At 39.0% G+C, this 13,266-nt stretch overlaps 1 protein-coding gene across 1 annotated transcript in view; it reads left to right on the top strand.

Annotated features, from left to right (window-relative positions):
* Positions 1 to 13,266, top strand: part of Mrc1 (mannose receptor C-type 1) — an 87,418-nt gene that overhangs the window by 26,262 nt on the left and 47,890 nt on the right. The window contains exons 5-7 of the mRNA XM_050144743.1: positions 1,639 to 1,752; positions 5,794 to 5,940; positions 10,859 to 11,044. Coding sequence (XP_050000700.1) covers positions 1,639 to 1,752; positions 5,794 to 5,940; positions 10,859 to 11,044 — 447 coding nt within the window. The remainder of the gene's footprint in view (positions 1 to 1,638; positions 1,753 to 5,793; positions 5,941 to 10,858; positions 11,045 to 13,266) is intronic.

Raw genomic sequence — 13,266 nt, 5'->3', positions numbered from 1 at the left:
ACCAGCTGCATTTCTGGAGAATAATATGTAATTTCAATTCTAGAAACCACATAGTGGTTCACAACCAAATCTCCAGTCCCAGTGACCTTCTTCTGGCCTCCCTGGAGGTCAGGAATACATGTGTGCACAGATATCATATAGGCCAAGTACCTGTACACATAAAAAAATAAGTGAATTTGAATTAGTTGTCTTTGAAATTTCTGTATCAGTATTTAATTTCTTTCCATTTTTCTCATATTAGTTCATATTAAAAAGTCATAAGAAGAGCTGGGCATGGCGTCATATACCTTTCATCCCGGTGCTTGGCAAATAGAGGCAGCTAGATTCTGTGACATTGAGATCAGCCCGGTCTTCCTAGTGTGCTCATAGGTGCGATGGCTGTGCTGTGTCCAGAGGCCTTCTTCCTGCCGCTCACCTCCCCGTCCTCCGGCTCTTCCATTCTTGCTGCCTCCTCTTCTGTATTGTTTTTTAGCCTTTGAAACAAATGGGCAAATATGAGGCTCTCAATATTGTAAGTGCTTAACTGTTAGCTCTCACCACTGAAGGTGTTCCTGAGGAAAATATCCCACAGGTACCAGTGAGCGTAAACTGGAAAATTTGTTTCTAACATGTATACATATTTGAGTGTCTTTAAACCTAAATCAAAGCATAGGTTTAAAAATTATTTCCCATTAAGTAAAAAAATTTAGAGGGATTATAAAATTCCTACTTTTGATTTTTTAAAAAGATATAAACAGTAAGAGGTTGAAATATTTGCGTTAGCTAGTCCATGTGGCAATTTTAGTTTTATTTCCATATTAGGCTTCAGTAGACTAAACCACTATAATTATTATTTATTATCTGCCTAAGTAAAACACTGCTGTTTTAGTGTTGGCATAAACATTGTTTTCAGCTTAATAACCATTTATAAAGTAGCTAAATTGATTTTAGACATCATAAATTCTCAAAATAGGTTCTAAAATACAAAGTTGAGGTGATGAGTTATGACAATGTAGGTCAAAGTATTTAGTAAAAATTTTCTGTTATAGAAAAGCTTTGTTTATTTTATAAAACAAATCTTACCTTTACTCTCAAGGACTGTAAGAAAGTCATTATTTCATAAGAGTTAACATAATAATGTCCCCACAAGAAGAACTTGTATTAGCCCCAAGAGAGTATCCAGTGATTAAGATTAGTGTGGAAACCTTAGCCAGGGCCCTATGAGCTTTTCATAATATTCCTGCCTGTTTCTTTGCCTGTCAGTGAAGGCCATGGCTCTGTTTGTTTTAGATTATTAGAAAAAGTTTTAGCTATGTTAATCACTACTTCCCTCACATTTAAAAAACAGATTTATTGTTATTATTATTATTACTGTTATCAGTGTGTGTGTGCATGTGCATGCAAGCAAGTGCGCTTAGAGGCCAGAGGTATTGGATATTGGATTCTCTGGAACTGGAGTTAAGATGGTTCTAAGCCACCCAACACTGATGCTCGGAACCTAACTAAGGGTCCTCTGGAAGAGTCGTACGTGTTCTTAACCACTGAACCATTTCTCCAGCACTTCTCTCACATTTTTGCTTAACATATTTAATTATGGACTTAATTTCATTGTCATTTCTGAATGTCTGATTTGTGTTTGTGTTTGCTTTTTGCGTATAGGATTGACTAGTTCCTTGAGCTCAGGACTCTGGATTGGACTCAACAGCCTGAGTTTCAGCAATGGTTGGCAGTGGAGTGGAGGCAGCCCGTTCCGGTATCTGAACTGGCTACCAGGTAAGGTTAAACCTGCTTGAGTGTTACTAGTTGAATGGGATCATTGGGTATCTTAAAGACCTTTCTTTTTTTTTTTTAATTGAGAATAGGACAAAAAAAAGTTTCCGCCTCCTCCCAGCCTCCCATTTCCCTCCCTCTCCCCCTCCCCCCACTCTTCTCCCCCTCCCCCCACTCCTCTCCCCCTCCCTCTCCAATCCAAAGAGCAGTCAGGGTTCCCTGCCCTGTGGAAAGTCCAAGGTCCTCCCCACTCCGTCCATGTCTAGGAAGGTGAATATCCAAACTGGCTAGGCTCCCACCAAGCCGGAACATGAAGTAGGATCAAAACCCCTTACCTTTCTCACCTTACACATATATTTCAAAGAGTTTTAATGCAACATAGTCCATTTCTCACCATGCTTTGACATTTGCAACCTGGATTTGAATATTCTAAAGGTGAAAGTTCACACCGGACCAGCTTCCAAGGGTAAGGACTTGTTTCCCAGGATAATCACAACGCTCAATGTGATTTCTGTTTGATGTCTACTCTCTCCACATAGCTTGGATTTGTTTAGTTCTTACATTCAAAAGTATGTTTTATTATTGGAGGAGGCTGAGGCACAAAGCAGTTCTTTATTCATTAATGGTAATCACAATGTACAAAGGGAAATCTCACATCATTTTATAGCCATTCTTAAGTAAGATTAAAGATAATAGAATTGTTACTATTAATATGTATTTTGTGTTATATTAACTTTGTCATTGTCCTTGAAAAGATTACTGAACTATTATTAAGGCTGGCTAAGTGTTTTCAACATTTTGTATGACCATTGTCCCCTCTGAGTTTTGTGACTCTCTTATTCTACCAAAATTTTTAAAATTTAAAAGTGCTTATATATACGATATGTAACATGATGGGCTGGCTTGTTGGGGTTTCTGTCCCTCTGGGTACCCCACAGCTGGCAAGTCCCGGAGAAAATTACACAGAGATCTCCATACATTATAAAACGGATTGGCCCATTAGCTCAGGCTTCTTGTTAACTTTTGTAACTTATATTAACCCATTATTCTTATCTGTGTTAGCCACATGGCTCAGTACCTCTCTCAGCCAGGTAGCTTACCTACATCTTGCTTCTTCAGTGGTCTGGGCAGGAGTGGGAGGAATGGGCTTCTCCCTTCCCAGAATTCTCCTGTTCTTATCGCCCCACCTCTACTTCCTGCCTGGCCAATCAGCATTTATTTAAAACATGATTGACAGAATACAGACAATTCTCTCATACCAAAGATACATATATTTCTAATATCTATAATGCTGTATAGATATCAATGATTTTACACACTTGAGTGCGTACTAAGGACAGAACCTAGGGCCTTGTGTACATTAGACAAGCACTAAGCTATGTCCTCAGTCCTCCATAAACTCTTAATTTTGGGACAGTCTCACTGCATTACACAGACCGATTTCTAATTTACTCTATCCCAGAAAGACCTTGAACTTGGAATCCTTCTTCCTCAGCCTTCTGAGTATCTGGGATTTCAGTTCTGTGAATTGAGGCCTGAATATGAGCATATGTTTGCTTCTACTGTTATCCACAAATACACATTATGAATCTAAGAGAACTGAATATTTTGGGTTGGTGAATTTCTCATATCTAGGGTCATGAGATATTTTTAAAATGACATGATCTTAAAGTCTACGGTGATACTATTTTGTGATGTTTATAATAGAATACTCTTTAATTAAAAATACTATCTCAGCCACAGATTATAAAATTCTACACTAGTGTAAATATTAAAATTCTACACTAGCATAAACACTAAAATTCTATGCTAGCATAAACATTTATGAGCACTTTTTTTTAACAATACACAATTTGATTGTAAAAATGAGAGTCAGTAGATACTCCAGCAACTTTCTGATTATTATTATTTGGAAATTAGAACACAGAGTAAATGGCTCTCTTCCATGTTGTTGAAACATACAAGATAAAAGAACACAAAAGTTGGCAATTGTTTAAGTACTTTAAAAAATAAAACACTATTTATTCAATTTTTATAAAGTAAGTCAAGAAGCTGGGCAGTGGCTCATGCCTTTAATCCCCGCACTCGGGAGGCAAAGGCAGGCAGATCTCTGTGAGTTTGAGGCCAGCCTGGTCTACAAGAACTAGTTCCAGGACAGGCTCCAAAGCTACAGAGAAACCCTATTCCCCCCCCCCCAAAAAAATTAGTAAGTCAAGATATGAGACAGAAAGTTTAACATTTTTAAGCCTAATGCTTTAAAAGGGCATTTAGTGGTTCAGACTAAAAAAAGAATTGTGACTTTAGGCATGGCAGTGCACATTTGTGGCTGATCCTAACACTCAGGAGGCAGAAACACAAGGATCAATTGTTTGAGATAACCTGGGCTATAAAAAAAAAAAAAACTGGTTGAGAGTAGGGTTGTGTGGAGAAGAGCAGGTAAGCGGGAAGCTGATAAACACAAGATGAATACATTCCTCCTCCCCTTTCCTGCTCCATGGCAGACATCACTAATCATTAACTGCACTCTTCTACCATAAACCAGGCTTGGTAGTGAGCTGGAGTTAGAGAGGTTGGACTCACACTTAATAGCCCTCTGGTAGCTTCTAACAACACATGGTACTACCCAGAGATGAAAAAGTTTCAAAACTAGTCTTTGTTTCTTTCCAATGAGAGTCTTACTAAGCTATATTTTTATTTCAATCAAGAATATTTTATGTGAATGATGAAGAAATATAAATTCAACTATATAATAGCCATGGGATCAATAAAGAACACTATTATCTTAAGGTTGGCAGTGGTATTGCTTTAACAGATGAATGTATAGTGTGATTTACTAACAAACACATTAGTTAAAAGTAGTATTTATTAAATGTCCTATTGTCTCCTGGGATATTTTTTCCTAGTACTAATACCAACTCTGTGAGCTTTACTTTCCAGTTATCTTTGTCATGTTATCAACAGCTTTTTAAAAAATTCTTTTTACTTATTGCTAATAGTATTTTCCTTTATATAATATTTATACAACCTGCAAAATGTTTCTGCTAAAGACTTCCAAGTTCAGGTGACATGATTTTCTTTTTGGGAGACTGAAATTTAGGTGCATGATAAATAGTTATCAAAGGTCACAAAATTAAGGTACTGACAGAATGTATGTAGCTCATTTGCCAGACTTCAGGAATGAGATGAAGTTAGTTATGGAACACTGGGGTTAAAATGATACAAGAGGATGTAGGGTTGGATGCATGTATCCACTGAAGTAGATAAATGTTCTATCAGAGGATGTAGGGATGAATGCATGTATCCATTACAGTAGATAAATTATACATCAGAGGTTGTAGGGATGGATGCATGTATCCATTGTAGTGGATAAACCTTCTATCAGAGGCTGTAGAGATGCATACATGTATCCATTGCAGTAAATAAATTATACATCAGACGATGTAGAGGTGGATGCATGTATCTATTGCAGTAGATGTCAACCCAGTCTGGTTCTTTAAGTGGCTTCCTGTATGAAACAGATGAGGAGATAGCTCCAAAGATTTTCATTATTGAGTTCAACTAAATGCATCTTAGCTCTGGGAGTGTAGAACATTGGCTTCCAGATCCCTTTACCATTGTGTTTGTCCCTCGCATTGTGTATTCACTTTGGAATCTCTCTGACTGGGGAAGGTTAACAGAGGTCATTTGGAGCAGCATACATTCTTCTCATTCGGTCCTGTGTGACACAGGATGTCATCCATCATCACGGCTGTTTAAAGTTTAAGGTCTAATGCTGTCCATTGTTGAGGTTGGTTATTTCAAAGCTACTGTGTAATCAGCATTGTCAGCCTTGGAATAAGCCAGCAACAAGAAACCAAATAGATACCCACCATGTCTTTTGCTCTGCACTCAGTAAATACTTGTTTGTGAATGTGTAGCAAAAGACAGGATGGGGATCCATTAAATCCCAAGGATGATGGCTTAAAGCGCGGTGGCAGGGGAGGTGGAAGCCATCCACTTAGGAAACTCCAGTAGTCCCACTCTAACTTTGTCGTTTGCTTGAAGGAAGTCCATCATCAGAACCAGGAAAGAGCTGCGTGTCACTAAACCCTGGAAAGAATGCGAAGTGGGAGAATCTGGAATGTGTACAGAAACTGGGCTACATTTGTAAAAAGGGCAACAATACTCTGAACCCATTTATTATTCCCTCGGGTAAGTGGATCTTTTTGATCAGAATGTATATAATAATAGAACTTGAAGATAAATGAAACTGTAACTCAATTAAAATGGCATGAAATGATCCTAGAGAGTTTGTTGGTGTTCACATAATGATGTGTTCAAAAGTCCTTTTCTTTGGTTTTGCTACCATCTGCTAATGTTTCTATATAAAGAAGTATTTAAACATTGTGTAAAACTTTTGGTATATATAAGAATTTTTGTCTCTCTATCCCTGTAAAGTAGGTATTCTTTTCCCATGTTCTAGAAGAGGAAAGATAAATTAATAGGCTATATTACCCCCTGTATACCTGACAAAACTGGAATTAAAGCTAGGAAATAAATCTCTGGAAGGAATGACTTTATTCTGGACACACGGGTGAAGCTGGGTTAAGTGTAGCATCTTACTTTGAAATCTTTACACAATGGGATAAATGACTCCAAAATAAAGTCTTCACTAAGCATTGTATACAGGCTAGGCTCCAGCTGAACAGTAAATAATGAGTGGTTTTATAATTCTATAGAAGAATTCATCTGCTAAGGCAGCAGTGGCTTATCCTTTCAAAGTATTGAAAGACAGGCTATTTCATCACTCCAGCTATTTGGAAGGATGACTCAGCTTTATGTGGGTTTATTTAGTTATTCTGCTTGGGAAACTTGATGGCCCATGTGGTAGTTTGAATATGAATGGCCTTTATAGGCTCAAAGTTTTGAATACTCAGTCCCCACAGTTGGTGGAACCCTTTGGGAAGAATTAGGAGATAAGGGCTTGTTGATAAAGCCTTATTGGAGGAGGTATCATAATAGACTGCAGCCATTCCCAGGGGTCTCCCCCCTTTTTTTTTTTTTTTTTTTTTTTTTTTTTTTTTTTTAAGATAGGGTTTCTCTGTATAACAGTTCTGGATGTCCCGGAACTCTCCCTGTAGACCAGATTGGTCTCAAACTCACAGAGTTCCACTCACCTGTGCTACCTGACTGCTGGGATTAATGGCATGTGTCATGACTGGCTGATTCTCTATCTTTGCCTAAAGGTTGTGTCTCAAGATGTGAGCTCTCAACTCCTGCCCCAGTCCCTTGCCTGCCTTCCTGCTGCCCATGGTCCCCACTTGACTCTAATCTTCTGAAATAATAAGTCCCAAATAAATGTTTTTATTTTATAAGTCACTTTGGTTGTGGTATCTTATGACAGCAAAATACTAAGCCATTTTTGACTTTTTGGCATATTTGTAAATATGATTGATATGGTTAGAAATCTAAAAGCACCAAATGATCAGCAATGATATCCTTTGCTACCTTTGATTTCTACCACCCAGGGCTATTGTCTGGAAGATCACAATTTCTAAGTATGTATATCCATAGTTGGTTCTTTTGTGGTTAGGCAAATGCATTTATAGTGATTTTTTTCTATTTGTACAAATTACAAAATGCTTTTTTACATAGTCCTCATCTTAAGGTTTTGTCAGTCAACAGTTTGTTCATCATTCCACTTTGTGTGTTGATTCTCCATACATTTTGTGTGTGTGGGGAGGCTGAATAATGAGCATTGCATGGAAAGATTGGTCCCTGCTAGTAGACTTCATTTATTTACTTTGTGTGCATGTGTGTATGTGTGAGGTTAGGGTATAACTCCCATCATTCCTTCCACCTTTTTTTTTGTGTGTGTATGTGAAATGAGGTTTCTAATTGGCCTAGAACTCATCAAGTGGGCTAGAATGGCTGGCTAGTGAGCTCCAGGAATTCTCCCATCTCTACCTCCCCAGTACTGGGATCACAAGCACATACTTTTTATTTCAGCATGCATTTTGAAGCTCAGGCTCAAGAGCTTGTGCTTTAAAAGACAGCACTTTCCCAACCGAGGAATCCCCCAGCCTTGATTGTTAATTTGCTTTTAATATTTTGTGACATCAAATACCCCTATACACACCAATGCACATGCCATTTTGCAGAGATGGTATTCCTAGAAGTAGAATTGCTACATCTGAGAGTCGGCGTGTTTATAGTTTTAGTAGACAGAGACACAGACAAGCTCACTGATGGATATGGTGGAAGGCTCTGGTTCATGATCACTGATGGATGTAGATTGGGCCCCTGCTTCCTAATCACTGATGAATATGGTGGTTTATAACATCTGACAGATATGGGTGGAGGCCCCGGTTCATTGTCTCAGTTCCCCTTGACAGACTTTCTAAAGAGACTGTGGCCAAACCTGTGGATACCTCAATTGTGCTTGCAACTTGTCTCTTCTACTGCTGTTGCAGAAGGGATGGCTAAATCTTTCTTGGAAGTGTTTGTACAGTTCTCCTTCAGAGACTTGCAGTCGCCACTTTGGGGAAGTGGAGAAAAGTTATTTTTAAGTTTCCCTGGAATGGAAGGCAGAATTCTTTAATTTGGCCTTCTTGCTTAATCCATCAGTTTTAAGTTCCTCCTTTGTAAAATATGAATGTTGGTAACTCTTCTTCCTGAAAAATCTCATTCATATCATTACACCTGCATTATTAAAGGCCCTGTTTCACTTGCTCAGCTACACTAACACTGGCCTTTCCAGCTTCATGCTATGAGGATTATTCTACCGCATACATAAACCCCTGTAAGCAGAGGTTTAAATCTGTAGCATTTTCCAGCTGTGATGGCACACACCTTTAATCCCAGCACCCAGAAGGCAGAAGCAGATGGGTCTCCGAGTTCAAGGACAGCCCCCCTAACTATATTTTTAAATGCTTTTCAGGCTCCTTTGTTCAGTTTTCAAAACTTTCAGCGTTGACTGCCATTATTTTTAGTTTCCCAAACAGAAAAATTAAGACATCCCACCAGGGGGCTCCAAAGCTACACTAAGTTTTCTATTTCTTAACTTTTTGGCAACCCCTAAAAGTATCCAGGATTGAAAGTGTAGTAAGGGATGACAGGTTTTAAATATGAATTTTTGTTTTGCAGTAGTACAGCTTAGGGTGTTGAAATTAGAATTTCTCACATTTCGCCCATGCACCCAAAGGCTTCAGCCTCTGCTCTCAGGGAGAAATGGGACTCATTCATTCATAGGATAACGCGAGATCCAGCAATGGAGAGCCCACCTGGCATCTCAACAGCGGAGAGGCTGAAGCAGGGGAAAATGAGTTCAAGGCCATCCTGAGTTACGGCAGGAGACCCTGTTTCATCCCCTCCACCCTAACCCCAATGAGAGGATGACAAAGAAGGGAACCGGTACTAGGCATTGTGGGAGCAGTACATTTGAGGTCACTTAATAGCTAACTTGTATATATAAACCAATCCAACGTCATGATTATGTCAAATGGTATCTGGAAAGCTACCAAAGAAAGCTGCTGTATATCAAATATAACATCATTATCTTTTCCAACCATCACTCATTGCACTGACTGTGTGCCAGGACCCATGCCAGGTTCAAGAGCATGCTCAGAAGAAGAGGGTGTCTCTCCCTTCAGTCATCTGCACTATAGCGCCCCCATTGCTCATTACTATTAAAGCTTTTGTAACATGTGATCAAAGTTATGGCATTTGACCACAGCTTCCCATAGCAACAATGAGAATGTTTTACACTGATTTATGTAAATAATAATGGTTCTGTGTGGCTTGTCTTCTATAAGTGTGGTCTCTATTCTTTCCTAGTTTAGAACACAGTGAGGATAGCTAATTTAGTATTAACAGTATTATTATGGTTTCTGCTTAAAAAAGAAAACCCCAACAAAACCTATGTGCTACTTTGATTCCTATGCTATGACTTGCTTAAAACACCCTTGTGGCAAATTCAGGTTTTGCCCCCAAAGATTTTGAACCTAAATTGCTTTCATGGCCACCGTCATGGCTTGTGTCTTTTGGGAGTGAATAACTGGTGTTGGGTCAATTCAGAGCACAAGTGGCAGCTCAGGGTATGATGCCTGCATAGGTTCCCTGGCGACCCTCATGTCCACACCCTTCCTGCTCTCTACTTCAGCTCTTCCTCCTACCAGGACTATGGCTCTTTCTCTAACGAATGGCAGTCTCCTTAGTGTCCGCGGGAACAAGAAGTATTGCAATTTTTTTTTAGAGGATGGATCAGTCTTCAGGCTTCCCACTGTTAAATAGTGTATCACAGATGTGCTATTCAGGATTGATAGTGATAAGGACAGATTAAATGAGACGATCTGTTGTGTAGTCTTGTCGTAAACACGGATTCTAAAAATAGAGAAAATAGAGTTCTCATTTGTCTTCACTTTTATTATTTCTTCATTTAGGCCCTGACATTTGAACCTAGGACCTCACACACGCAGTAACATTGTACTTATTTCATCACCCCTTGCCTTCATTTTATTTTTATTTAGTTTTAATACATAAAATTTTTAGTTATTTTTACTGATTATTTGAGAATTTCATACAATGTTTGTACCCTATTCACATTTGCTTCCCATTCCTCCCAGGTCTACCCTCCCTTCCTTGTGCCTTCCTTCACAAAAGAAAAAAATACGTCGAGTTCGATTTGTGTTGTCCATATATTTATTAAAACATGCTCAAACTCTCAGTGACCAGCTCCTTAAAGATAATTGAGTCCTTTCCCACACCCCATCCCCCACCAGGAGCCATCAACTGTGAAGTGCCACACCTCAGCATCTTTAGCACAGTAAGAGTCTCCTCAGTGGCTTCCAGGATGGCCGAATGGTCTAAGGCACCAGACTTCATTTTAGAATAAAAGATGTCTTTTCCCCCCAAAATCACCCCTTTTAAAGCAAAATAGAATATCCCTTTCCCATATATCTTTTGTGAATGTGTATGCCATAAAATGAAGAATGTTATCCTTATGTTTGCAGTTGTGAAGTATTACATAGACATAAAATAGAATATCTTACATCGAGGGTAGCTGAAAATATTGTTCCAAATTTAAACAAACGTCTTTCATATGCTTTCTAAACTTCTTTTTCCCTTATAGCAAGTGATGTCCCTACTGGCTGCCCTAGTCAGTGGTGGCCATATGCAGGTCACTGCTACAAGATCCACAGGGAAGAGAAGAAGATCCAGAGATACGCCTTGCAAGCTTGCCGGAAGGAAGGTGGTGACCTGGCAAGTATCCACAGCATCGAGGAGTTTGACTTCATCTTTTCCCAGCTAGGATATGGTGAGAAACTTCCCCTTGACACTAAGCCCATTGTGGTTGTCTCCTTGCCACCCATCTCTCGAAATGTAAATATTCAGTTTAATTAGTTTAAATTGGTAATTGATTGACAATATACATTTAAGTAGATGGTACATCTGCCAACACAGATTATATAGTAATTAAAATAAGTGTATCTGTCATTAATAAATTTAACATTTTCTCTTTATGGGTAGTTTTCAATATTATTTCCCCACAAGTCTGTATTTGGGGATGTCGTGTTTAGCCTGGTCACAGCATAAAATTTGGAATTATGTGTGTATGAGCTTTTGTTAGGCCAATATTATAGCTCACAATAAATGTGCATAAATGAACCATCTCACACTTGGGATTTTCTTTTCTTTTCTGAGGTGTCTGTCACACAGAGTAAGAACTGGGTAACTATGAAAGGTGCTATCCTAAACTTTTGAGAGAAATATACATCTCAATTTTAGGCAAATAGTTAAGGCTCTATGGAGAATGTACAGAACCAGAAATAAGATACTAGATGAGCCAAATGACGTGGGATCGCGTCTGAAGAAAAGCAAGCTGAGAAGGACAGGCCCTCCACAGGACCTGCTGATTAAATGATGGTTATTTTCATCTCCCACTGGTGGAGGCTGCTGAGCAGCTGCAGCTCTTCCTAATTCCCACCCAGCAAAAACAAGAGGGAATGGACGAAGGTGATGGAGGGCCTTGCTTCCTGGCGCCCATTGCCTGAAAAGTTACCAGGGTACAGGGAAAGCAAAAGCATTTAGCAAATACATGAGGAAAAAAACAAACAAAACAAACAAACAAAAAAAAACCAGGAGGAGCAGAAAAATAAGTCAAAGACACTATCATTCCTAGCCCCAGGGTCCAATGGAAATATATCCCTCTGAGAACCTGACTGAGTGTAGTCCCGAGGCTCAGAAGGGCGAGGGAGATAACTCCATAAGTTGTAGCATGAAGAGGATTCCGGGTTGAGCATAAAACCTGGTGCTTCTTATGCTTCTCTTTGGCGACTTCTCCTCCTCTTCCTCCTCCTCCTCCTCCTCCTCCTCCTCCTCCTCCTCCTCCTTTTCCTTCTCCTCTTCCCTCTTCGTTTATTTATTTTGTCCAACTATGGTTTGTTTGTTTTCGTTTTTTAATTGTTCTTTAAATGCCTGGTTGTTTCCTAAAAATAAATGAATAAAGCCAGGGTGTGGTGGCCCTCTTGTAACCCTGATGGTGGATGGATGCAGACATGCCAATCCCCAATAATCACTGAGCAGTCAGCCTGGCCTACTCAGCACGTTAGTTGATGAAGCCTGATGAAGGACACCTGAGTTTGTCCTCTAGCCCTACATTCATGAGCATGTACACTTGCATGCTCATATAACCCCCACATACAAATAACCCTTGCAACATGTAAACAATGTCTTAATTATTCTGTGCTCACATAGCCTGGATTACATGATGGACTTGTAATCATGATGAGAGTATCTAAGTAACAGTCACTTAATCTTTTCACTACCTATTGGGAAGCTTGCAAATGGACCAATGTAGGAAGCAGGTTAGTTAAGACGCAAAGGACTCTCAGTCCTATTATGTATGGCTTGGCAAAGCTACAGCAGAACCATGTATTTTTATTGCCATAATTATTTCGGGAAGCTGAATGACCAAGGCTTCATCTCAAATCAGTCTGAGGACAAAGGAATGAGTTAGAGAGCTTTACATTGAAAAGGGGAGTTATGGGGAGCAGAGATGGCTCAGCTGTTAAGAGCAGTTGTTACTCTTTCAGAGGAACTGGGTTCATTTCACAGAACCCAGAGAGCAGCTAACAACCATTTGCAATGCCTGTTCCAGAGGATCGGATGCCTTTTTCTGCCCTTAGTGGGGATTGCATGCACCTGGTACACAGTCATACATGCAGACAAAACACTTAATTCACATAAAATAAAAATAAATATGTCAAAAAGTTACTAAAAATAAAGTATTTAAACTATATCATTTATGATATTTCAGTACAGTGTTTCCTTATTTAACAGAACAAAAGTCTTTGTAAAAGTTAACTTATAGAAAATTGAGATTATTGATTATAAATGAAAGCTTTCAAAACTTCTTTTTATTTAGTTGATATAGAATCTCTTATTAGTCATATTAGATATTAGTCATAGAAATGAAATAAGTAGATAATCTGGAGCCTGAGCATGAAGGGTATAAATACCAGTTCATACAATTTCTTT

The sequence above is a fragment of the Alexandromys fortis genome, unplaced genomic scaffold, assembly GCF_014885135.2.
Source record: "Alexandromys fortis isolate MF-2015 unplaced genomic scaffold, M_Fortis_MF-2015_v1.1 scaffold_52, whole genome shotgun sequence".
NCBI lineage: Eukaryota > Metazoa > Chordata > Mammalia > Rodentia > Cricetidae > Alexandromys > Alexandromys fortis.
Note: the sequence above shows the minus strand (reverse complement) of the source record. Positions and strands in the feature narration are given on the sequence as shown.